The sequence below is a fragment of the Acomys russatus genome, chromosome 12 (genome assembly GCF_903995435.1).
Source record: "Acomys russatus chromosome 12, mAcoRus1.1, whole genome shotgun sequence".
Lineage (NCBI taxonomy): Eukaryota > Metazoa > Chordata > Mammalia > Rodentia > Muridae > Acomys > Acomys russatus.
Window position 1 is genome coordinate 46,943,610 of NC_067148.1, and position 26,174 is coordinate 46,969,783.

Sequence of the window (26,174 nt, forward strand, 5' to 3'; positions counted from 1 at the left end):
AAGCTGGATGTCACCACATCTAGCTAAGAACTGCTGTTTTTGATGAACACTCTCATGCTAAACCAGCCATACATTGTTTAGAAGGATAATATTAATCATAAAATTAGAGATTATTGCCTGTCCGTTAAGTAGTTTTTGTGTAGGTGTTTAGGTGTTTGTGGGTGTATAGTTGTCATAAATAAGAAAGAACTCTACAAGCTTAAGAAATAGTAGTTAACATGTTAGATTCATTGTCATTGGATGTTAATATAAATGAAGGACAGTTAAAAATAATATAACAAATAAAACTAAATTCCAGCTAATATTTGAAAAGTGGATAATTATCCAATTGTGAAAGATTGCATAACCTTATTAATATTTTGTTTTGTGTATAATCATGGCAGATTTGATTTTTATTAAGCACAGTAGACACACAAAAACAACAATGGTAATCCAAGCATTGGGAGGCAGAAGCACACACACACACACACACACACACACACACACACACACAAATACACTCTCAAAAAGACTTATATAGTGATTGCAAATAAAGAGATCATTTGAGAATTTAATTAGGTCATTTAAAATATCCTGAGATACAGAACAAAAATTATAGCAGAGAAGCAATGATAAAGTAAATATACTGTTAATAGGAGGTTTAAAGATGGCTTGGGCCTGAGTACTGAGGGAAAGTAGAGTACAAAACCTCTCAGCTGTGTTAATGAGTTAGTAGACATATTAAATAATATAAATATACAAAGACCCAAACTAAAATTATTCCTTCAGCAAAGTTTCCAAATGTCCACATGCTAAACCTCATTTTACTTTGAGCAAACATACTGTAAACAATACAAAAGAAATCTGCTTGCCATTTAGAAAACTTTCTGCTCAGAAAGGCAAACAATTGGGAGAACACAAAGCAAAGTTTTATATGATTCACATGTGGCTACTTTCAAGAAAAAAAAGAGCAAGAAAAAATTGCAGGAAGTATTAAGGGAAACATCTTTTGTACTTAGCAATATCACAGAATGCATAAATAATTGAGTGCTATTTGAGAAGAAATTTAAAGAACCCATGAAAGAACATTACAAGGTTATCAAGAAACACGTTGCAGGTAAGAGAAGAAAAGCAGTCAGTCACAAAGAAGTGGTATAAAACTTTCTTGTCCATCTCAGTGACCAAGCACTGCAAAACTACTGCAGAAAGAATGTGAGAGAATTTGAAACAAAAACCCAAGATGGGATGAGAAATGTAAGTTGTATAAAACCTGGTAATTGCAAAAGTAGGTTAAGGAAATTTGGTCTTTATTCCTAGAAGCTGCTCTACTTGCTGAGGTCACAGAAAGACAAGGACAAAAGCTGACAAATCGCATAAAGGCTATTGAAGTAAAGTACAACAAAATACAGTTCTGAGGGAATGAGTTATATAAATGAAAATAATCCTACACATTGTTATGTAGAGAGTAGGTACAAAAGAATTTCCTGGAAGCTCTGCGTAATTAACTGGAACCCAAACAAGAACACCACAGAGGCAGTTAAGACCTTTACTCCAGAGAGGCAGCACAACAAAATAAGAAAATAGCATGTTAATTTCACTTTTCTTTTTTTATGTTTCTCATGCATTTTAAGGATTCCTTTATATTTTAATCCACTCAAATGCCAGATGAGAAGAGTCCCTAGTATCACAATTGATGCCTGGGTCAAGAGCACATATGAGTAAATGTGCTGAGCAGATTTTAAGAACCAAGACACAGTAATTGTCTACAAAGCACAGGAACCAAGGTGATGAAGTTCAACACTGAAAGCCAGTGGTCAGCTGGTGAGATTTCAGGACATTAGGCTCTATAAGGGTTGAAGCATTTGATATGGCCATATAATAGCATGAGCTGAAAGGAAGGGCCTTGCTGTTGACCAAGATAATTGATAACAGAGTCATGGACTGAGGAAAGATTCTGACTAGAAATTAGCTAGGGTTTGATCAGTAGAAGCATGGAAGTGCATCAGATGAAATGGGATGTGTGCACTTTTGTTGATAAGGATGTAGAGAAGGATTATAGAAATAGCCAAGTAAGATCTCTAGATGAACTTCAAAATTATCAGGCGTATTTGACAGAATGTCAGTGACCCAAGCTCAATGTGAACGTGCAATAGAAGTATATCTCCTGCTGAGCAAAGTCTCAGTGAGAGGTGCTCGGGAGAAGGAGGACAGAACTTGCCCGAGATCATTGGAGGAACAAGAATGATGTTTGCCTCTTGGGTGGCCTTTTAGTGAGAAGCAAGTGGGAGGGGGAAACAGTCACTGACTGACTCAAACTCCCCCAAACAAGGCAACTTCCAAAATGAAGTAGATATTAGTCAGAGGATGAAAGGTGAAAGTGCTCAGATAAAAAAATACTTTCTGTAGCTTGGCAGTGCTGGCCTTTAATCCCAGAATTCAGGAGGCAGAGACAGAAAGATCTCTGTGAGTTCAAGGCCAGCCAAGGCTATAAAAAGAAACCCTGACTTGGAATAAAACAAAAAAAGCAAGCAAACAAACATACAAAAAAAAAAAAAACCCACAAAACAACAACAACAACAACAAACCCAACTTTCTTTTTAAGGAAGTGAGACCCGTAGATTCCTTCAGAGTTGTGTCTAAGCTGGTAAGCGATACCTCAGAGCTGAACTTCTCTCCTTTGTAGATACAGCAATAGCAACACTCTCAAGGACTCCCCTTCCTCCACCCCTGCTTTTAGCAAAACTGAGAGGCCAGAGAGCTATGTCTTAAGTATGCTCAAATGAAAAAATACTGATATTAAAGAGACGTACTTGAAGGTAATGTATTCTGGCTTCCCTCACACCACCTAGAAACATCACGAAGAATGGCAAATTACACATGGGAAGAGTGGAAAAATTAAACCATTTCACATACTATTTATATGCGAATGATAAACAGTGTTTATATATTATAAGAATGGATGAGTTATAATAAAATGCCATTGAAATGAAGCAGCAAAATATAATAAATTCCAACAATAAATAAAATTGCAACTAGGCAAGTGCTTAGTTGAGTGGCTAACAATCATTGTGTGCAAAGTTTTTTATTTATGAGTCAATGATTTTTCTTTGAAAAACTAATAGTATTCATAAAAGTGAAGATAGACTAAATTTTTTCATGTCAAATGTATTAAGTGCTACTAGTCTACAATTTAAGGTTGAAGTTTAAATATATATTCAAATAAGAAGTATAAATCAGACTTAATCACCAAAAGAAAATTAGTATTAATAATCTAAAACCGTTAAAAATATATTTGTAGACAAACTGTAGTTATAAGACATGGAGAGGAATGTTTATGAAGAAAGAATAATTCATTAATGAGAAGTAGCAGTTGTGCCATACATATAATACAGCCACAGAAATAAAACGAAAACAAGAGGAGAATTGGAAATTGTGCAATTATAATCGGCTATCTTTTTATGTGTGATATTCGTAATTTGGAATGCTATTGTAAGCAATGCAAAATAACAAGTAAATTGGCTTAAATGAAGACATAAGCAACAAATTTCGCTAAACTCTTATATGATATGGTTGATTGTGTTTGTAGCAAGAAAACAGTGTATCAGATACTTGTATTCTGTGAAATAATTGGATCATAAAAGTGAAATTAAAATGTCAAAAATAGGCTTAATAGTAGAGTAAACACTGTAGAATATAGGATCATTTAATAACAGGAAAACAGATTAGTGGAAAATAACTACTTTTAAACAGAAGAAAAGAGGTGGAAATATACAGGAAATACTAAAAGATATGGGACAGTAGAGAAAAGCCCACTCTAGTCTGTGCTAGGAAGAAATTCAAGGTGGCCCCCATGATTTTATCCACCAGTTATTCATAAGTGCAAAATTGCTTGGGCAGAGAATCTATGACTTTTAGTTTTCTTTCTAAACCATATTACAAAACCTCACCTGACTAGGTGAGCTTAAAGCAGTATCAGGCTTTTCCTGACACCAGAGATTCAAAGCAGGAACAGAAGATTCTATTTTGATGGCCTTGAGAGAAAGAGGTTTATCTGTGAAAGATTTTTGAATGGTCCATAAATTCTAAAACTGCCTTCAAAAGACCTAGCAAAAATATATTTCTTTCAAGCTCAAATAAAACATTTGTCTTTACAAGCCATTCTATCTCAGAGAGTCCAGAAAAAGCAGAGCTTGGGCCTGCACCGCAACTTCTTTCTATAACATTAAGTCATCCTATGCTTGGAGGTCATAACAATGTTACTTAAAGTCAAAAGTGCTATGGTAATTTCCTAGGTAGGGATAGGATACAAATGATAGACATTGATTCAGACTCAAGGTATACTGTAAATTTCCCCCCCCCCAAAAATAAATAAAATGAAAATTATTTCTAGGCTTAGCAAAATGAAACTACAGATACTGCAAACCAAAGAAAGCATTCTAAATGCATCTGGAGGCAGAAGATAACAATACAGCTCTGTAGTGGGAGCTTTTGATTATCAGTTTGACTTATGTATGCATAAGGTCATTTGCACACGTTAGTTGATGGAATTGAATGTGAACAATGATACCTAATACAAAGGGGCCAGAAAGAAACAAAAGTGCAAGATGTCTATTAGTGCATGCACACTCACCTGTTCCCCTCTCCTTCCTGAGTGCAATAAGATGAGGAGCACTGGTCCGCATTATTGATCCTCCACAGAACTAGAATAAATGCAGCCAACTACAGTGGACTAAAACTTTTTAAGCATGAGCAAAAATAAATCTTTTGTTCTTCATATTATTCCTCTTGGGTATTTGTCAAGCTAATAGAAAGTCTAAAACTGTATCTTTTAAGTGCTTTGGGGGAATCCTAGCATCCCATACCTAGTGAACAGTTCTTGGACATGATGGAGAAATTTTTTAGGCAGAAAGAAAATGCCACAAGACAGCACAAAAATACAAGAAAATGTTCAAATCTTGACTGGAAAAAGAAATAGTTGGTAATAGTGTGTATCATTTAAAATGTATTAATAGGTAGGTGTTTAGTAACTTGTATAGTCACTATGGAAAGCAATGTGGCAGTTCCTCAAGAGGCTGTGAATAGATATACCACCAGATTCAGCTAAGTTCCTAAAGGACTCCACATTCTACCACAGAGACTCTAGATCAATCGTATTCATTACTGACCTAGTCATAAGAGCCAGAATTTGGTAACAACCTAGATGCCCACCAACAGATCAATATATGAAGAAAACATGGTACATTTCCACAATGGAATATTATACAGCTGCAAAGAGGAAGAAGGAAATAGGGAGGAGGAGGAGGAGGGAGGAGGAGGAGGAAGGAGGAGGAGGGAGGGAGGAGGAGGAGGAAGTAGGAGGAGGAGAACAAACAAAATCATGAAATTTTCAGCTAAATTGATGGAACTGGAAAAATGTGTCTCAGTATCTGTATTTTTAATGATTTTTCTTTCCTTTCTTTTGTCCTACTCTGTATTTTATTTCATCATCATCCATTTCTTTTTCTTCTTCTTCTTCTTCTTCTTCTTCTTCTTCTTCTTATTATTATTATTATTATTATTATTATTATTATTATTATTATTATTATTATTATTATCATTATGTGGAAGTTTCTTGTATCTTTGAAAACTCAGTTGTGTCATGTGGTACTTTGTTGAAAGCTGTCTTTGTGAGAGGGCAGGTTATGTTTTTCTGGAAGATGCATTGTAAGTAGGCATAAGATGCTCTGCTGGAAGCAGCCCCATGAGAGAGCATCCAATATTTGGAAGGAATAAAATAGAACCTTTCTGACAATGGGAGGACATTTTTATACTGCTACACCATGGAATGCTTTGCTGGTCTTTGCTTCATGGAGAGAAATGTTCCAGAAAGATTCTCCTGGTACTCTGGCTGATTCTTACCACTTACACTGACTTGTGCTAAGATTCAGCAGGAGCCTTGATGTTTCTGCTGGGTTGTGCCACCTCTATAGATTCGTGTTGCTGTTTGGTGTTGCCTATTGGACTAGACTATTGGTATCCTGACAATGCAGAGTGGAATTGGCCCAAGGAACTACATCTAAACAGGTCCACAACCCATTTTTCCTATTAGTATTCTTTCTCCCCTTTCTCTTATCTGTGGGTTAGATGTGAGGTTGAAGTGTTTAAGAACCCTAAATAAATTAGGCTTTGAAAAATCTAAGTAGTTATTATTAATATTAATATTAATATTATTAATAAATGCCTGCCTGTTTTCTAATGATAGAGAGAAAGGAAGGTTGTAAATTTGAGTAGGTAAGGAAGTGGAGAAGATCTAGTAGCAGATAGGAGACAGGATACTGTACTCACAATTTATTGAATGAAAAAACTTATTTTCCATTTTTAGTCATTAGATATAAAAGCGTAGGATTGTCTACAAAAAAATAAAGTGTATGAACAAATAGAGCTTCGGAAATGGCTTGCTTAGTAAAGTGCTCGTCATATATCAAACGGAACCAAGTTTGAATACCCAGCTCCTTTGGGAAAAGCGCATCTATGCCCCTAGTTTGGGGTTGGGAAAGTGAAAATGGTGGATCTCTGGAGATTACTCTCCATTCAGCCTAAGGAAACTGATGAGCAGATGCAGTGACAGACAGAGGGCAACTGAGGAAGATGTTTACTACCAACTTTTTACAGCCAGATACTTTTACTACCAGAAATGAGCTCTCTGTTGAACTAGAGAAGCTACTGATAGAAGTCCTTAGCTTTGCTGGCTTATACTCATAGCTACATCAGCTAATAATAATAAAAAACAAACAAACAAACAAACAGCTAACGGTACAAGATCATAAAGAAAAGTCCAGGGTTTTTAATATATCATGTATTTGTAAATGTAAAAAAAAAAATGTGAGCATTGTTAAGAAGCATTAGATGAGGTCTCAAAGAGTCCTATTGTTTAGATTATCAATATTAAGAAAATACATATTTTTGTTTTAATAAAGGTGGTGTTTCTCTGTTTTGTCATTACTTTGTTGTTTCAGTTCTTTCCCATTTGAAATTAATACTGATTTTGTACATTCTTTGGTTCCATCCATAACAAACTTGTCTCTCCACAGTCTTTAATTTTACTTCGTTGCTATTATCTCCAACAAAGGTCACTGTCTTCCTATATATCTTCTACCAGCTACACTATTCACTTGATTTTATTTTCATTTTTAAGTATCATACGATATCACACACTGTATGTGACTATTTTTTGCTGTGCATTATAAGCTAATTTCTTTGTAGAAATACAAGAAAAATATAAAGAATTTCATGATTATTGTTCCTAAGCAGGATTTCCCACAAAGAAGAGTAGCGCAATACTGATACCATGCTTAGGTTCTCCATAAATGGTGGCATGGTGGACAATTATAGCACATTTACATATTTTAACATAGTAAGGAGAAGAAATGAACTTTGAGTAAGTTAATGAATATTTGATGATGGAAAACTATATATGGTAGTTCATTATACTTTTATACTACATTTAAAATTCCTTCTATATTTGAAATGCATTAAATACTAGTGTAATATATAACATTTAATAAGAATGGTTTTTATAAATGGCATAACTCTTTTCTATTAATGCTTGTTAAAAATCTTGTTATGATAATAAATCATAAATATAACTCCAGGTGTTGACATAATGTCAATAATCATAAATCTTCCTAGTTATTGTTTTCTTTCCTTCAAAAAAAGGAGGAGACAGAAGAAAATAAACACAGAACTTTAAAAACATATACCTGTAATTTTGTGCCAGTTCAAAAAACTTTAATCAACAACTACAAAATAGTCACCTAGGGGCTCAGGAAATGATTCAGTCAGTGAGGTGCCAAGAATGGGGGCCTGGCTTTGATCCCAGCGCCCACATAAAAATTTTAGCGTAGTGGTATATTTGTAATCCCTCCCATGCAAAGACAGAAATGTGTGGATCCCTGAGGTACTTGGGGCAAGGTATCCTAGCCCACTTGGAGGAGCTCCAAGCCTGTGAAAAAAATGCTGCAAAAATCAAGGTAGACTGCTCTTAAGCAATGGCAGCAGAAATAGTCCTCTGATGACTTCATTTACCTATTTTGAGTGTGAATACCTTCTCCGTTTTTAAATATCAAATGTTATCATACTTGCGCACATGTGTTTCATGTGCACACACACACACACACACACACCAAGACATACAAACACACAAAATTAAAAAAAGGGAAACCCACAAACATAGACAAGTGGCATATTTGTAATTGCTTTCTACAACGGGAAAAGGACTAGGGGAAAAAAAAAAGAAATAAATTAGTTCTGAGTGGGTGTGGCAGTCCAGGAAATAAGAAATTTCATGTTAGTGCCAGAAGACATGCAACTAGAGTTTTAAAGCAGAAACAATTCAGTTAATTCGTATTTCTCCCATTCAAGTGAACTCTCCATAGGTCTTGGTTTTCTAGAATATCAGGTATGTTTTGTGAAAGCCTTCTATATATGGTGCACAGACAACTGGGCACTGGGGATGTGGCTCAGCAGTTTGGCATTGGATTCAACACCCCCCAACACACACACATACACATAAAAAATAATAGTCATATCTGAATTACTGTGGAGCAGACAAAGAGAAATAGTAGAGCAAAATGCAGAGGAAGCATTGTGACTCTCAGCAGAAGATACTTTTGAAGAAAGCGAACTCAGAGGACGGCACCGCAGCAACCCTTTTGTGTATCAAAGATTGTGTCCAAAGTTCAGTGAGTGCTGTTGAAAGATAACTCAGGAAACAGAAAGCAGGCTTTCTTCCCATGTAGTTAAAATAGTTTCCTTATTTAAAATAAGGAAAATGCAAAAGCCAGATTTTAGAGTGAGGTAGGAGTAGGATCTAACGACTATCTGCAAATTGAGCATGTCCCTGGGAAGGAAGAAGCATATTGACACTTACCTTTTCATTGTTCAAGTTTTTACTCTCTGAGCAGCCGGCAAAGCAGGGAGAGAAATATTCGGTCTCATCTCTCCCACACACAGAAGAATAGTCCGAACTTGTACACCCGCAGTGGGCATTGCATCGAGCTGAGAGGTTCCCTAAGGTACCAGATCTGTGAAGTTGAGATGAAATACAATTAGAATAGCGTCATCTCAAGTGGTAATGTATGCATCAAGATATCCGTAAGACCCACAAATATGCTTACTGGAACATCTTTCACAGATCTACTAAGGTATGAAAACATAATAAAATGCACATTTAAGAGCATAACACTTGATAGTCCTCAAGAGATAGCTTAATTCTTAAGAGCACTTCCTGCTCTTCCAGTGGACCAAAATTCCCTTCCCAGCATTGACATGGCAGCTCACAAGTATCTGTAATTCCAGCATCAGGCAATCTGCTATGCTCTTATGGTCTCTACAGGCACCATGCTTGCTTGTGGTACATATACACACACGCAGGTTGAATACTCACACACAAAAACTAAAAATAAAACTTAGCAAGGTATCGCTTGACTTTTTTTAAATATACTATGGTGAGATTGCCACCACCATCATGTTAACAGACAAGATTTCCATTATGCTTTTGTAATTATTCTACTTATTAATACTCTCTTCCTGCTCATTTGTCAGATTTTATAAAAAGTTATCACACGAGGCAACGCTTTTCTTCCTTCTTTTGCACAGACGGGTCTTCACTTGTTCTTATACGAACATATGTTTCCGTGATCTTATGTACTAAGACTTTTCAAGAAACTGTCGGTTTTCCAACGTGGCTAGTGGTTATACTTCTGTTAGCAGTGTGCAGGATCTTCAACTCTTCTCCACACTTCTCCACAACAGCATGACTTCATTGGCTTTAGCCATTCTGATACTGGGACCGCAGTTAAGATTCTGGTTTGTGGTTCACATTTTCCTAGAGACCAATGAGAGTAGATTTCCTTTTTCTCTTCTCTTTTTTTTTCTTTTCTTTCTTTCTTTCTTTCTTTTCTTTTCTTTCTTTCTTTCTTTTTTCATATTTTGGTTTGCTGTTTGTTTGTTTTGAGACAGGGTTTCTCTATGTAAGCCTTGGCTGCTCTGGACTCGCTTTGTAGATCAGGCTGGTCTTAAACTCACAATGTTCCACCTGCCTCTGCCTCCTTGACTGCTGGGATTACGTGTGTGTGCCATTGCACCTGGCTGTGCGTTTATTTCTAACTGCGTACTTTCCATCTGTATATGCATATTATTTGCTGAAAGCCTTTCAAGTTATTTGTCTATTTCTGTTATGTTGTATATTATATTACTAGTAAATATATTATTAGCTGTATTTCATGATCAGAAACAAAGTTTTTATTTTGTATGTATTATTTTTATTGTTTTAACACTCTGTGACATTTTTTCAATTTTTGAGGTTTAATTACTCACTTTCCATGCCGGTCATAGCCCCTTCCCTCCTCTCCTCTCAGCCCTACCCACATCCCTATTCCCCATCCCCCCTCTCCACTTCCTCAGAAAAGAGGAGCACCCCACCCACCCACTCACCACAGCTCATCAAGAGGCAGTAAGACTGAACATGTCCCCTTTCCCTGTGGCCTGGTGATGAAATCCAGCCATGGGGAAGTGATCAAAAAGCAGGCAACAGAGTCCATGTTAGAGACAGCTCCCACTCCACTTCCCTTACCCACATGACCCACAGGAAGCCTGAGCTGCCCATTGACTAAATCTGTGTTGGGGACCTACGTCCAGTCCATGCGAGTTCCTCGATTGGTGCTTCAGTCTCCACAAGTCCCTCTGGACCCTGGTTAGGTGTCTGTGTGTGATTTTTTGTTTGTTTGGTTTGGTTTTTGTTTAAGTCCTTGAAAGCCAGGCCACGCCCTTCAACTCAGAATCTGGGAGGCAGAGGCAGGTGTACCTCTGTACATTTGAGGCCAGCTTTTGTCTACACAGTGAGTTCAAGGACATACATAGTGAAAACCTGTGTATACCTGAGTTTCAAAAAAAGAAAAGAAAGAAAGAAAGTGAACAGAAAAGAACCCCCTGCCAAAAACAAACAAACAAACAAAAAAAAAAAACAACAACAAACAACACAAAATCAAAAAAGAAAGGAAGAAACAAAGAAAAGTCCTTTAAAAGGCAAATATTAGTTTTTATAAAGTTCAACTTGCAAATTTCTCCCTGAATTATGAGTTTTATGTCATGCGAAAGAATTCCTTGCCAAATTCAAGACCAAAAAGACTTTTCTTTCTATTCTTAGAACATTCTGTTTACAATTAGACCTGTAATTTCTTTTGAATTCCTTTGTATACCACAAAGTTGGGATCCAAGTTCATTTCTTTACATATAGACATCACATGTACCTAGCTCAAAAGTATTTTTACAGTGTTAGATTACTTTTATTATATTTTATTTATGAGTATCTTACATCGGGAGGCGCTACTCACAGACAACAAAAGAAGATACCAGATCCCTGGAGCTAGAATAACAGGCAGCTACCAATCAATTGATAGTGTTGCCTGGAACTCAGATTTAGGCTGTTTGGAAAGATAGCAGGTACTCTTAATGCTGAGCTATTCCTCTAGCACCACTAATAGAATATAATATATCAAACATGACAGATGACATATTATATGTGATTATGTAATATGTAATGATATAACATATAAAATATGATATAGAATGATATACAATGCATGGTGTATCATATACGTTATATAATGTATAGGCTGTATAATGTATGATAATATATGTGATATGTAATGTGTACCACGTAACAATATATAGTGCGTAATGTACATTAATATATAATGTGTGATGTATCAAATATCTTATATATTATCATATATCATATCATATGTGTGCTATATTAATTATATAGTAATGATATGTAATATATCACATATCATCATTATTCATTACGTATCTTATATATTTTTTGTTCTTCAAATTTTTACTTTGAGATTATAATTTAAGAACGATATTTCTCCCCTCTCTTCCTCCCTCTAAACCCTACCCATTCTCTTTCAGATTAATGACTTCTTTTTTTCACTAAATGTTATTATATGCATATATGTATATGCAAATACAAATATATTCCTAAATATATTTACTCCTGTTCACTCCTGTTACTGTTCACTCCATTTAAAGCTACCTGTATGTACATTTTCATGGACAAATTGTCAACTTACAGTATTTTTGTAAATGACTCTAGAACCTTTACTTCTTTGCATCTGTACCCTGCCAAAGATAAACCTTCTATATAAACACATGACTCTATACATACAGACTCTCTGATCTATTCCACTGATGTGCTTTTATCACCTTCTTGACTAGCAAGGTTCAAAAATATGTATTGGGTGCAAATAGGGTTAGTTCTCTACTTTTGTTATTCTTTTAAAACTTTTTTTTTTCTAGGTCCTTTGCATATCAATGGCAATATAAGGCTTTTATTGCAAGTATCTACAAAGGAAAAGCATGGTGAGATTTTTTTGTTACAACACTAAATATATAGCAGCAATTTGGGAAGAAGTCAAGCCTTCATAAAAATAAATTCTACAGTGCCTGTTTGTAAAAAGCATATATACTATTGCCGGTATGTGTGTGTGTGTGTGTATGTATGTATGTATGTATGTATGTATGTAGTGTATATAAACATGTTTTTGTTTTGATCCCAATTGTGGGATGTGAAACAGTCAAGTGTGAGGGATCCATGATGCTTGTCCACTAGAAAGGGAACTGCCTCCTGCAGGGCATGATCTTTGCCAGTTGAAAAACATCTTGCTGTGAACTCTGAGAGGTGATAAATAGAATCTCAAAACCAGAGGCTTGGATTTTGGCTTTGCGTACATCCCACCACTTGGGTACTCTTTGAGAGAGTCCTAGAGAGAGACACTTGCCAGACAACTTCAAAGAGGCTGCTGTGTCTGCTGTTGCTCCTGCTGCTGCTTGTTCCTGTTGCTGTGTGTGCTGTTAAGATCTTGACTAAGGAGAGTGGAATTGCCCCAGGGAGCTGAGTCTAAAAAGGTCTACCTCCACTGTCCTTACTAACCTCCCTTCTCTCCTACCTAGGGTAGGTAAGTTGGAAGGGATGGAGAAGAATTAAAGAAACCCAAATAAAGTAGATTTTAAAAAGAGCAATTCTTATGTGTGTATGTATGTATTATGTTGGGATAGGACCTCAAGCCATGTAGTAATTAGCCAAATAGAAAACCAATGACCTATAGTCCTAGCCCCAGCTAGGAATTCTTATATTTTTAGCTTGTGTTGTACAGTTATCCTAAGCTCAATTTATTAGTTCTAGCACCTTTTTAATTTTCTACAATTAAACTGTCTTTAAATACAGTTTTACTTAGAATGTTTATTCAAAATGGCCCCTCTTTTGCTTAACTTAGCAAAACCTCTAATAAATTTTGAAAATAAAATGTTGAAAACAAACATCATTGCTGTTCTGATTATTTCTTGGGCCTGTGAAATCAGGAACAAGATGTTTTTCTTAGGCTTTTTGTTTTGATTTCTTTTTTTGAGACAGGCTTTCCCCATGTAGCCCTGGTTGTCCTGGAACTCACTCTGTCTATAGAACAAGCTAGCCTCGAACTCAGAGATCTACCTGCCTCTGCTTTCCCAGGTGCTGTGATTAACAGCATATGGCGCAGTGCCTGGCTTTAGTTGGGCTTCCTATTGTTGCAATAAAAACATTCTGATCAATTTCAGCTTAGGGAGGAAAAGTTTTTATTTCAGGTTTCAACTGTCATGTCACTGTCAGGGCAGGAAATCAAGACAGAAATCTAAAGGCAGAGCCCCACAAAGAGTGATGCTACCTAGCTTACTAGGTTTCTTTTCTATTAATTAATGTATTTATTCACTTCACATCCCAATCATAGCCCTCTCCCTCCCCTCTTCCTGGTCCCTTCCCTCACTCTCTTTTCTCCCTGCCCCCTACCCCTCAGAAACAGGAAGCTCCCCCCACTAACGCACCCCAGCATATCCAGGCCCATCAAAACTGCACACTTCCTCTTTCACGGTGTCCCGGCAAGGCAGCCCAACCAGAGGGAAGTGGTCAAAAAGCATACATCAGAGACCATGTCCAAGACAGCCCTCTCTCCTGTTTCTAGGGGACCCATATGAAGACCAAGCTGCCCATTGGGTACAAATTTGTAAGGGCCTATGTTGAGCCCGTGCATGGTCCTTGGTTGATGCTCCAGTCTCAGGAGGCCCCTCTGGACCATGGTTAGTTGGCTCTGCTTCTTGTGGAGCTCCTGTCCCTTCCAGGTCCTTCTATCTATACTCTCCCTCGCCTCCACCCCCACACACCTCTTCCACAAAGCTCCCTGTGTCTTATACACTCCAGGACCACTTCCTAGGGTAACATGATCTACAATGGCCTTGTCCCATTTCAATCATTAATCAAGAAAATGTTTCATTGGCTTGCGTAAAGCCTGATCATATGGAAGGAAGCAGGTCCTTAATTGAGACTCCTTCCTCCTCTCGGATGATGCTAGCTTCTTTCAAACTGAGAAAACACTAGCCAAGATAATGCCAGAGGAACAAGTTCCATATTTAATGATAGCCCTGTTACTATGTCACAGGGGACCATTTTTTTTTTCAGTGTGTCCTCAACTGGAGTAGTCAGGGCCCTGGACCCTTCTACTTGTGAGAAAATGAATGTGACTCGTGAAATCGTCATCCTTATGCTGTCAACTAAAACTAATAACATCCCCAGAGTTCCCTCTAATACTTAACACAGGAGTTGAAGCCATCAATATGTGAATAACAGGCTAGACTAAAAACATTCACATCACACATTTTAAGTATAAAGTTAGCTGCAGTAACTTAGAATCCCATGATGAATTGAAGTACTAATCATTAAATTCCAGCTTAAAATGTATACTGTATGCTTTTTAAAAAATAACATTTTTGCTTAATATTCAACCAGACATTTAAAGTACACAATCTTGTTCTTAGTATATTTGTGTATTTGTGAAATCACAACGCTAGTCAATTTTCAGATCATTTCCTAATTTTCTTTCTTTTCCCCTCATGTCCTCCCAATGTTATTCCTTCTTCCTTCCTTCTTTCCTTCCTTCCATCCCCTTCCCTCCCTCCTTCCTTCATCTCCTTCCTCACTTCTTGTATTTGTTTGTTTGTATATTTATTATTTATTTATCTCTTCCTTTCTTCCATCCTTTCTCACTCTCATTCTCTTTTTGTTCCCCTTCTGTGTGACAGATCCTTTCCCTTCAGCCTGACTTGACCTAGACTCACTGCATAGCCAGGCTGATCTCTGGTCCATGACAACCCCTCTCCATCAGCTTCCAATGCGCTGTACAACATTTTTGTCTCCTGAGAAAATAACAGAAGTTGAATTTTACCAAGATGGTTTTGACTACCTTAAGAGATTCCGTTTTTAATTTTTTAAGCATATCTATTGATTTGCATTTGTTAAGCTTATTTTTTTCCGGATGATTCTTTGATGATTATAATTTATATTATCTCATAAATTCATGAATATAATATGCGACAATGAGATTAAAGTAATTCGCATATTTGTCACCTTAAGCATTTATCATTTCTTTGCATTCGTCTGTATTTATGATGCTGTGATCCATTGTCAGTGTTCATGTCATTGACTTTTGAAAATTCTGCACATTGTTCACAGTCTACCTTGTTAGTTTCTAATTTTATATTATTTTTGTTGGCAAAATGGAAACATATAATTACATTATTTTTTATTTGCTTAAATATTTAAAGGCATGTTTTGTTACCTAACGTATAGTCTATCCTAAAGAATGTTCCCCTTTCTGATGAGAAAAAATATGTGATAATATGTATTAAATGCAACAGCATCCTGTAAGAATGTTCAATAAGAGTTCTGCCCATACGGTATGATTTAAATCTAATTTTTATTTGTTTTTATGTCTGAGTTCTTTATGCTTAAGAATGTGGGATATTTAAATCTACACTATTATATATATGCATATATATGCATACCTGACCTAACATCTATACAATATGATTGGTATAGTAAATTGATTTTATTCTAATCAGCCATATATGTGCCAAATAAAAGTAAGGCAGCTTTAGTGCAAAAGGAAAATACAGAATTGGGAATAAATTTGTCACAAGTATTCATATACCATTCTTCTGCAAAATTCTTATTTTAAAATTAAAATTTCCTTAACTGATATATAAAAACACTAAAATTGTTTATCTCAGAAGCATACCATATGGTGTTTGAAATGGACATTTTATACACACACACACACACACACACACACACACACACACACACACACATATATGTCCTCTGGGCTGGATAACCAGTCAGGGGACTCACATCATGCTTGGACCAGACTGAATATTCCTTTCCTGATGGCCATTTATTTTATGTGGCTCTTAATTTAAGGATGGAGCCTTCTGAGATTCCCCCATCTATGTTGCAATATCAACTGACATTGTTCTGTAGAGATCTTCTTCCAGAAACCATATTGTTAAGATTTCATGACTGAAGCTCACTGTCATATATAAAAGATTCTATGTATAACATGATATAATGATCACTTTCATCTTTTCAGCAAAAGTAAAAAAAAAAAAAAAAGCTCTAAAGGATGGGCAAAGCAACAGATTCGCTCAGTGACAGAGTTTAACTTGAAGCCGACAAACTAATGTGTACATTGCTGGCTGGAACACATGGAAAATTAGAAGATTTATATTTACCAAATATGGATAGAAAATAGAGTCCAGGAAACGTTACTAGTGTGTACATCACATGTATTTTCAAGAATTTTTCACATACTATACGGTGTAAGTGCGCAACAAATTTTCAGATTTGTTTGGTGTTGTTTTGAGAAATAAAATGGCTCCGAATAATGAAAGCAAAACCAAACCAAATACTAAGGTCACTGGACCTTCAGCCGCTTTCAGGACACTTGATGGAGCCATTCTTGCTCACAGGCGTCTCAGTCAATGTTTCCAAAAGACTGATGTGGAAAGGTGTCCCTTGTCCTAGCAGGGTCACCATTCCCTGGGGACTTCCAAGTTCTCAGACTTGCTGTATTAAAATTTGTAATGATGGGAGACAGCATCCTATAATTTGACATGTCTTCTAGGAGATTGATATTAAAGTTGAGATAGAGTAGTGTTTTAAGAAAAAAATTTAATTGTGCAGTATTTTGTAAGCATTCAAAAGAATATACATAATCATAATCTAATCTAGCAGTCCAGTGTCTTATATTATAAACCTTTGTTACTTCTCCTCATTTTTCCCAGAGTTCTCTCAGCTAGAAGGAAACACCTTTATAATTTTTTGCATCAAATGACATAAATTGATCATGTTTTTATGTTTATAACATAACTTTTGTTCATAACAATACACAAATTTATTCATAAATTTAAAATATTCTATCTCCTGTAGTAAATTCTTTCTTACTGTAAGGCAGAAATATAATTTCTATTATTTACCAGCACTACATGATTTACTGTACATATATAGATCTCTTACATACTGGAGAATTGTGTAAAACTACAAGTGGTGTCCTGAGTTCTATTTCCAGTTGGATATGTAAACTTGCCAGGAATATATTTTTAAAACATGTAACATCCTTTTGAGATTGGAATGTCTGCTTTGCATACATTAAAGTTCTAAGTATTCGTAATGTATCACTGAGTTCTGTATTCTGAATCTAATAAAGACCTGTGGTTAAGACAATACCACCATACAAGTTTGCTTCACATTAAATTCTTACCTCTTGCTGTTGAGTTCTTGAATTTGGTTTCATTGTTTGAGTTTTGAATGGAATGCATACTCCACTCATATTTGGTTTTGCTTTGCCTATGTATATAGGCTTTTTGAGGTATGTGGAAATATTTATTAGAGGGGAATTGTATGATTCCATTATAATTAAATACATTTTAAAATATATTCTATGGATTATAAATAATTATAAAATGAATGTGTAGACAAGTGACATGTTTATAACATTCAGCAGTCACATATGTGAGTGTCTACAATACCTTTGCTTAGGTATTAATTTAAATGAGTAAAACTATACTTTTTCCTAAGTGCTTTTGTTCACTTTGGATATTTGGGCAACTTGTTTGGGCATCTTATTTGTTCATTTGCAAGCAAATTAAAAGAAATGATATGTTTTTTTCATTTGTTTCTTGCTGTGGTGAAGAGGCAATTATGTCAGAGATTTTTTTCAGTTGACATGTCATTAACTCTCCAGATCCAAATTCTCTGAATTTTTAATTTTCTACTATTTCTCTATTCTTTAGTACACTCATTCCATCAGAATAACAAAAGTTTTTGCATAGAAAAGGGTTTTAATTTTTATGTTTTATAAAGTTATCATCTTTCAGTTACAGATACACCTTTTGTTGATATGCCTACAAATTCATCAACTTCCTCTAAGTCCTATGGATGAATCTGAAAAAGTGGCAGTTATGTTTCATAGGCCTATGGATAGCTCCAGTGACATTTATTGGATGTTGGTTTGCTGTACACTATTTAATCATAGTTGAAATTGCTATTATTTTTTTTTTATCATTTCACTTGCTTAGTCCTTTGTTTTTCAGTTACATTATGTTGTACATATTTCACATTACCCCATGACAAGCTGTTTGAACTTTGGATATTTAATTTCCAATGTACATGTTCCAATATACTTTATATGTATTCTTTAATGTCCATAAGAAGGCTGACAGAACAGTTCAAGAACACAAGGTCAAATCACTTTACACACGTTCTAGTAACATCTTGTACTTGCTACTCATCCTAACACAAAATTATAGTTTTGATCATAAATCCCTTAATGAATGCATTATAAATAAACGTTTCTCTGTGAGATATGTACCCTTAAATGTAAAACCATGTTTGATACTTCAATTGCATGCTTACTTATGCCAAGAGTTATATAAATATATGTTACTTGATTACTAGTCTAAAATATACCTTGACTTATTATTTAAGAATCTAGTATGCAAACATATATTTACCCATCATAATCATCATTGATTCCAGCAAATTTCACTGTCTCACAGTCTACAAAAACGATTAATATCAACAGCAAAAGTGATAAAATAGATGTAATCAATATAAACTTCATTTGGCTTTTACAAGACAGTTTCAACTTGGAAACAATGAAACCTCCCAGGAAATTTCCAATTGCACCTCCTGGAATTAAAATTATTCCTAAGAAAGGGAAAAGAAAATACTGTTAAACATATATGTGGAGAATGTTAACAATTACTTATAGATGTCACTCCCTCCGCTCACATACAGATAGAGAAACTAAGAATGAAAGGCCAGAAGATGCAGTGTTTTAATAAATCCGAACTTGAAAATGTACAATCTTCTGCAAAGGAATGGGACCATTATAGCTCTACTAGATTCTGGTGGTGATGGTGATGTTTTTCTCCTATACTACTTACTGGGTATCTAGTAATAACCAGGAATAGTCTATGCCACATAGCTGTTAGGAGCTGCTTTGTTGAAACATATTATTTCTTAGACGATTAGAGTTGGAATGTATGGCTTATTGCAAGAGACTTAAATGTAGTAACACACTTCCTAAAATCACCCCATGGATATGAATTGGAACAACCACCTCACAGGGATCTATCACAGGTGGTCCACATGAACAGTCTTACAACAATGTAAGCCTCCAGAGTGTCTAGTATAAGGTAGGATTTTTCTCCTTAAACATAAATATTTAGAAAGAGAAACCACAAAAAGAATATAGCCTAGAAAAAAAAGTATGAGGAAGAGAAAAATGGAAAAAAAAACTGCATAACACAGTAAATTAAGATTCTTCTGGGAAGGATCCAGCAAAGCCCACTCTTCCTGAGTGAAGTTCACATACACATCATCATAGGTCACTGCATCCTAAAATATCCCATACATATGTACAACAGAAAGCAGGATACTAACAATATTGGACATGAATATTGTATTGACAATATATTCATAAAGCGGCCGCTTCTCTTACTTGTTTCCTGAGACATAAGAGCTACTGTAATCACCAAGACATTTTAAAAGCAAATTACTGCACTCTATGAATAGATTAAGGCCTTGAAAGAGAAATGCCAATTCACAGACATAGAAGGAAACAGACAAAGAAGCAGATCAATAGTACTAAGTACACATCAGAGAAATCATATGAAACTACTAAGTACAAAAAATGAGCAAGCTGAGTGTACTGGGTCATGCCTTTAATCCCTAAACTCAGGAGACTGGAGACCTAGAGGAACCTCACTGCTATAGGCTATAGTTGGGAGCAACACAATACTGGAGAACAGTGCCAACGTTTTAGAAGACAAGGAATGTAATTGTCATGTGTAAGCCAACACAAATATGCCTTTGAGGAAATTTTGATATGTCCTGGAAATTTTAAGGGAAACAACAGTGTAAATAAGCACAGACTTATGTGTATTCGGTGATTGTTAAATTCTCACACAACCATGTGACTCAATGTTAGGAATCTGATTTGTTTGCAAAGCATCCGTTAACAAAAGAAGACATGCAAATAACGCTTTAATAGTTATCACCATTTGAATCATAACCTCACTAGCTTTACATTGTAGAACTACCAATCTGTTTAGTCTTATACCACTCATTCTGCAAAATGTACAAATATTGAATAAATGATATGTACATCTTCAAAACCTTCTAATAAGCAAATAAACAATAAGCACAGTAAAAAAAAAACACAGTAAATTAAATGTAGCCCACAAAAATGGAAAAAATAAAAGAGGGAAGAAATAAAGATGATAGGTGGAAAAGAAGACCAAAGAAGAAAAGTGAACGACAAAACACATAATTGATAAAACTGAAGTTCAGGTCCAAGGTGGTGGTATGGGTACATTTGGCAATAGTTTTCTCTTCTATGGGGTGGAAACAAAGTTATAGATGGAAACTTGTCATGAAAGGACGAGTGGGTGAGAACTAGAAGTTGTCTGGACAGAAAATAAAACCTGGCACATTCCACACACTAGGGTGAATGATAATTCTAGTGAGCAAATGCCCTGGTTTCTGAAATACAAAACTTTAAGGAGGAGTGTGGTCTCTCCACAAGGCAGTAATATGAAAGCAGAAGGCAAGAATTGGCACTGAAGGCTGCATCCTGCATACAAGTCAGCCTCAATAAAAACCCAGCTGTGCATCTGGAAACAAGATAGCTACACAAAAGAAATTAACAAAAGCTTGGTCCAAGCTCAGCTAAAGAGCTACCCGGAGGAGAGTTCTGTTGTCAAGCACTCAGCCACTCTGAGATTGGAAATCCCAGCACAATCTCAGACTTCTCATGGACTCCTCAGTGCATAATCTGGATAAGAAGCAACCCCAGGCAGTGAGAGAGTTACACCTCGGGTGAGTGTCTCTGACACAACATACTGATATGTGTATGTTCAAACATGCTTGAGGGACATTCCAGGCATGCACCATGTCTTGGATGTTTTTCCTGCTCCAGATTTCAAAAACTAAAAGCCTTCAGAGCAAATATATACCCATTTCGCATGGTCCACAGTCTGTTCAACTTTAGTGTTTATTAAGAACATATTTCTGTAGCCCCAATACTGTCTACATATTCATTACACAGAATGAAACTTCCTAAGTTTTCTTGATAGCTACCAATTACCAACATTGAATCAAGAGCGGGTAAACAAATTAAAAAGTCATGTATCTCCTAAGGAAATAGAAGCAGTCATCAAAAGTCTCCCAACTAAAAAAAAACCCCAGGGCCAGATGGATATAATTCAGAACTCTACCAGACTTTCAAAGAAGAGCTAATACCAATTCTTTTCAAACTATTCCACAAAGTAGAAACAGAAGGAACATTACCAAACTCATTCTATGAGATCACAGTGACTTTGATTCCTAAACCATAGAAAGACTCAACAAAGAAAGAGAATTTCCAATCAACTTCTCTTATTAACATTGATGCAAAAATACTCAATAAAATACTTGCAAACCAAATCCAAGAGTACATGAAAGACATCATTCACCATGACCAAGTAGGCTTCATCTCAGGCATGCAGAGGTGGTTCAGTATAAAGAAATTCATCAATGTAATCCATCATATAAACAAACTGAACAAAAAAACAACATGATGATCTGCTTCGATGCCGAAAAACACTTAACAAAATCCAACACCCATTCATGCTAGAAGTCTTGGAGGGATTGGGGATACAAAGCACATACCTAAACATAATAAAGGCAGTATACAGCAAACTTATTGCCAACATCAAACTAAATGTAGAGAAACTAAAATCAATTCCACTTAAATGAGGGACAAGGCAAGGCTGCCCACTCTCTCCACATCTCTTCAATATAGTACTTGAAGTCCTAGCTAGAGCAGCAAGACAACTAAAGGAGATCAAGGGAGTACAAATTGGAAAGGAAGAAGTCAACGTTTTACTATTCATGGATGATATGATAGTATACATAAGTGACGCCAAAAATTCTACCAAAGAACTCCTACAACTTAGAAACACCTTCAGCAATGTGGCTGGTTACAAAATCAACTAAAAAAATCAGTAGCCCTCCTGTATACAAATGATGATTGTGCTGAGAAAGAAATTAGGGAAACTACGTCGGTCAAAATAGTGACAAACAATTTAACTCTAACCAAGCAAGTGAAATACTTGCATGAAAAAAATCTTCAAGTCTCTGAAGAAAGAAACTGAAGAAGATATCAGAAGATGGAAAGATCCTCCATGCTCATGGATCAGGAGACTCAACAAAATAAAATGGGCCATCTTACCAAAAGCAATCTACAGATTCAATGCAATCCCTATCAAAATACCTATGAAATTCTTTACAGACCTCGAAAGATCAATTCTCAACTTGGAAAAACGAAAAAGGCAGAATAGTTAAACAATCCTGTACAATAAAAGATCTTCTCGATCAATCTCCATCCCTGATCTCAAGCTTTACTATAGAGGAACAATAATACAAACTGCATGATACTGGCAGAGAAATAGGCTAGTTGACCAATGTCATCAAATTAAAGATCCAGAAATAAACCACACACCTAAGGACACTTGATTTTTGACAAAGAAGCTAAGTCATGCAATGAAAAAGAGATAGCACCTTCAACAAATGATGCTGGACTAACTGGATAGCCAAGTGTACAAAAATGAAAATATATCCATATTTATCACCCTGCACAAAACTAAAGTCCAAGTGGATTGGATGTAAGACCTCAACATAAAATGAAACACACTAAATCCGTTAGAAGAAAAAGTAGGAAAAAGCCTTAGCTTATTGGCATAGGAGTTAACTTTCTGAACAAAAACCCAATACCTCAGGCTCTAAGGTCAAAAATTAATAAATGCGATTGTATGAAACTGAAAATTTTCTGTAAGGCAAAGGACACGGTCAATAGAACCAAACAACAGCCTACAGACTGGGAAAGGATCTTCACCAACCCTACATCCTACAAAAGGCTTATATCTAAAATATATAAAGAACTCAAGAAATAAAACACCAACATTCCAAATAATCCTATTAAAAAGTGGGTTACAGAACTAAACAGAGAATTCTCAACAGAGGAATATCTAATGGCTGAGAAACACTTAAAGAAATGCTCAACACCCTTAGTCATCAGGGAAATGCAAATCAAATCTACTGAGATTTCATCTTACACCCATCAGAATGGCTAAGATAAAAACTCAAGTGACATATACCATTTGATTCTTTCTGCTTCTGGGTTAACTCACTCATTATGATCATTTCTAGCTCAATCCATTTATCCACAAACTTCGGGAATTCCTTGTTTTTAATAGCTGAGTAGTATTCCATAGTGTATATGTACCACAGTTTCTTTATCCACTCTTCTACTGAGGGACACTTAGGCTGTTTCCATGTTCTGGCTATTATGAATAAGGCTGCTATGAACAAGGTTGAGCAAATTTTCTTGTTGTGTGCTGGAGCATCTTCTGGGTATATTCCAATCTGCATACTAGCCCAAGGGGCATGTCCCACAAAAGCCTTCACTTACCAGGAAACTGGGACAGAGGGGAAGGCATCCTATTGGGACTCTAAATGAGAGACGCATGGGAGAACAGCAAAATAAAAGGATCCAGAGGGTCCTAGAAATCTACAAGTAGAACAATATGATAGGCAGATTTGGGCCCAGGGGTCCCGCTCAAACTAAGGCACCAGCCAAGGACAATACAGGAGGTAAACTTTAAACCCCTTCCCAGATCTAGCCAATGGTCAGAATATTCTCCACAGTTGAGTGGAGAGTGTGATACGACTTTCTCACGTACTCTGGTGCCTCACATTTGACCATGTCCCCTGGAGGGGGAGACCTGGTGGCACTCAGAGGAAGGACAGCAAGTAGCCAAGAAGAGACTTGATACCCTATGAGAATATATAGGGGGACGTAATCCCTCTCAGGAACAGTCATAGGGGAGGGGAATAATGGGAAAATGGGGGGGGGGAGGAATGGGAGGATACAAGGGATGGGATAAACATTGAGATGTAACAAGAATAAATTAATAAAACAAAAACAAAACAAAAAAAAACCCAAAAAAAACAAAAACAAAAAAACAAAAAAAAAACAAAAAAAAAACCTCAAGTGACAGCACATTCTCGCAAGGATGTGGAGAAAGGGGAAGTCTCCTCCATTGCTGGTGGGACTGTGAACTTGTACAACCACTTTGGAAATCAGTCTGGTGCTTTCTCAGAAAACTGGGAATAGTTCTACCTCAGGATCCGGCTATACCACTCCTTGGCATATACCCAAAAGACACTCCACCCACACAACAAGGACATTTGCTCAACTATGTTCATAGCAACTTTATTCATAATAGCCAGAATCTGGAAACAACTGAAGAATGGATAAAGAAACGGGTACATTTACACAATGGAATACTATTCAGCTATCATAACAAGGAAATCTTGAAATTTACAGGCAAATGGATGGAAATAGAAAAGACCATCCTGAATGAGGGAACCCAGACCCACAAAGACACACATGGTATATACTCCCTTATCAGTGGATATTAGCCCAACATAGACATCCTCTGAAAAACTCCACCAAGTGGGGGTTCGGGATAGATACTGGAATTGCATCTGGATCTTGGAAGGAGATCTAATAATTGTATGGAATGAGGAATGGAAGGACCAGAGGGCTGAGGAGCTCCACAGGGAGACCACCAAGGTTAGTGGATCTGGACCCAGGGGGCCTACACACACTGATGCACCAACCAAGGACAAAGCCATGTTAATTAGGTATGTCTACTTATTTTATGACATACATTACTTACTGATTCTTATTCCATTAGATCTTTTCACAAAGTAAGTCATTTGCTTGAAACGACATTGTGTTTAGAATTACTGTAGTTACGTATTCACTGTGGTTGGTGTTCACGTACTATATTCTTATGTATCTTTCTTTCAGCATTGGTGTGTTTCCATATTTAAGGAAAGCTTCAGTTAAGTAATATGTATTATGATTTCTTCCTGTTATGAAAACGTTTAGTCTGTTCCTATATCACACAGTTTAGGTATAGTTATTAGCTGAATATCTTTCTTATCAGCTTAAATTTTTATCAATTAAACATTTTTATTGTTTACATATACATTTATATTATTACACATATATACACTAGACTAACAATAGCAAGAAGAACCATGACACAATCAGGAATTATATAAATGTTTTATATATATGTATATATATATATATAGGTGTATGCATATGTATATATATACATATATATATATATATATATATATACATATATATATATATATATATATATATGTACTGACTACTGAAGCAGACTGCTCTTTGTTCTAAACCCTTTGCAAACATGTTTGTTTCTTCTGTAAACAGCCATAGATGATAGAGGTTGTATCTCTGCCTTGGGGGCAGAGAGAAGTTATCTTATGATTATAGTTTTAGCAAGTGTCACTTAAGTACACTGCACCCTGTGTCTTCTGCTTCTAAGACATATTTTTAAAATATACACATCACACTTAAATATACACATCGCAAAAACTTTAAACTCATCATAACAACAAAAACATCTACCTGTGAGCAGAGTGGCAAAGGAGGGCGTTAACAAAAACTGATTTTCTAAATATTTTGGCAAAAATTCTGCAGCTCCAACAAAAGTCAGGGCTTCTGTGGCTTTGCTCATCGCATAGCATAAAATCAGCGGGTTACTGAACAAACACTGAAACAGAGAAGGTCACAATACAATGATGCTTAATCAAAAGAGCTAGTTTCCTACAGTCTGACATAAATGTACATAATTGT

General features: G+C 36.0%; 1 protein-coding gene across 1 annotated transcript in view; it reads right to left on the reverse strand.

The window, feature by feature from the left end:
- The window catches only part of Slco6a1 (solute carrier organic anion transporter family member 6A1), a 103,327-nt gene that overhangs the window by 57,420 nt on the left and 19,733 nt on the right, over positions 1-26,174 (reverse strand). The window contains exons 7-9 of the mRNA XM_051153680.1: positions 25,947-26,091; positions 18,901-19,096; positions 8,888-9,041 (exon numbers count right to left, since the gene is read on the reverse strand). Of these exons, the coding sequence (XP_051009637.1) occupies positions 8,888-9,041; positions 18,901-19,096; positions 25,947-26,091 (495 nt within the window). The remainder of the gene's footprint in view (positions 1-8,887; positions 9,042-18,900; positions 19,097-25,946; positions 26,092-26,174) is intronic.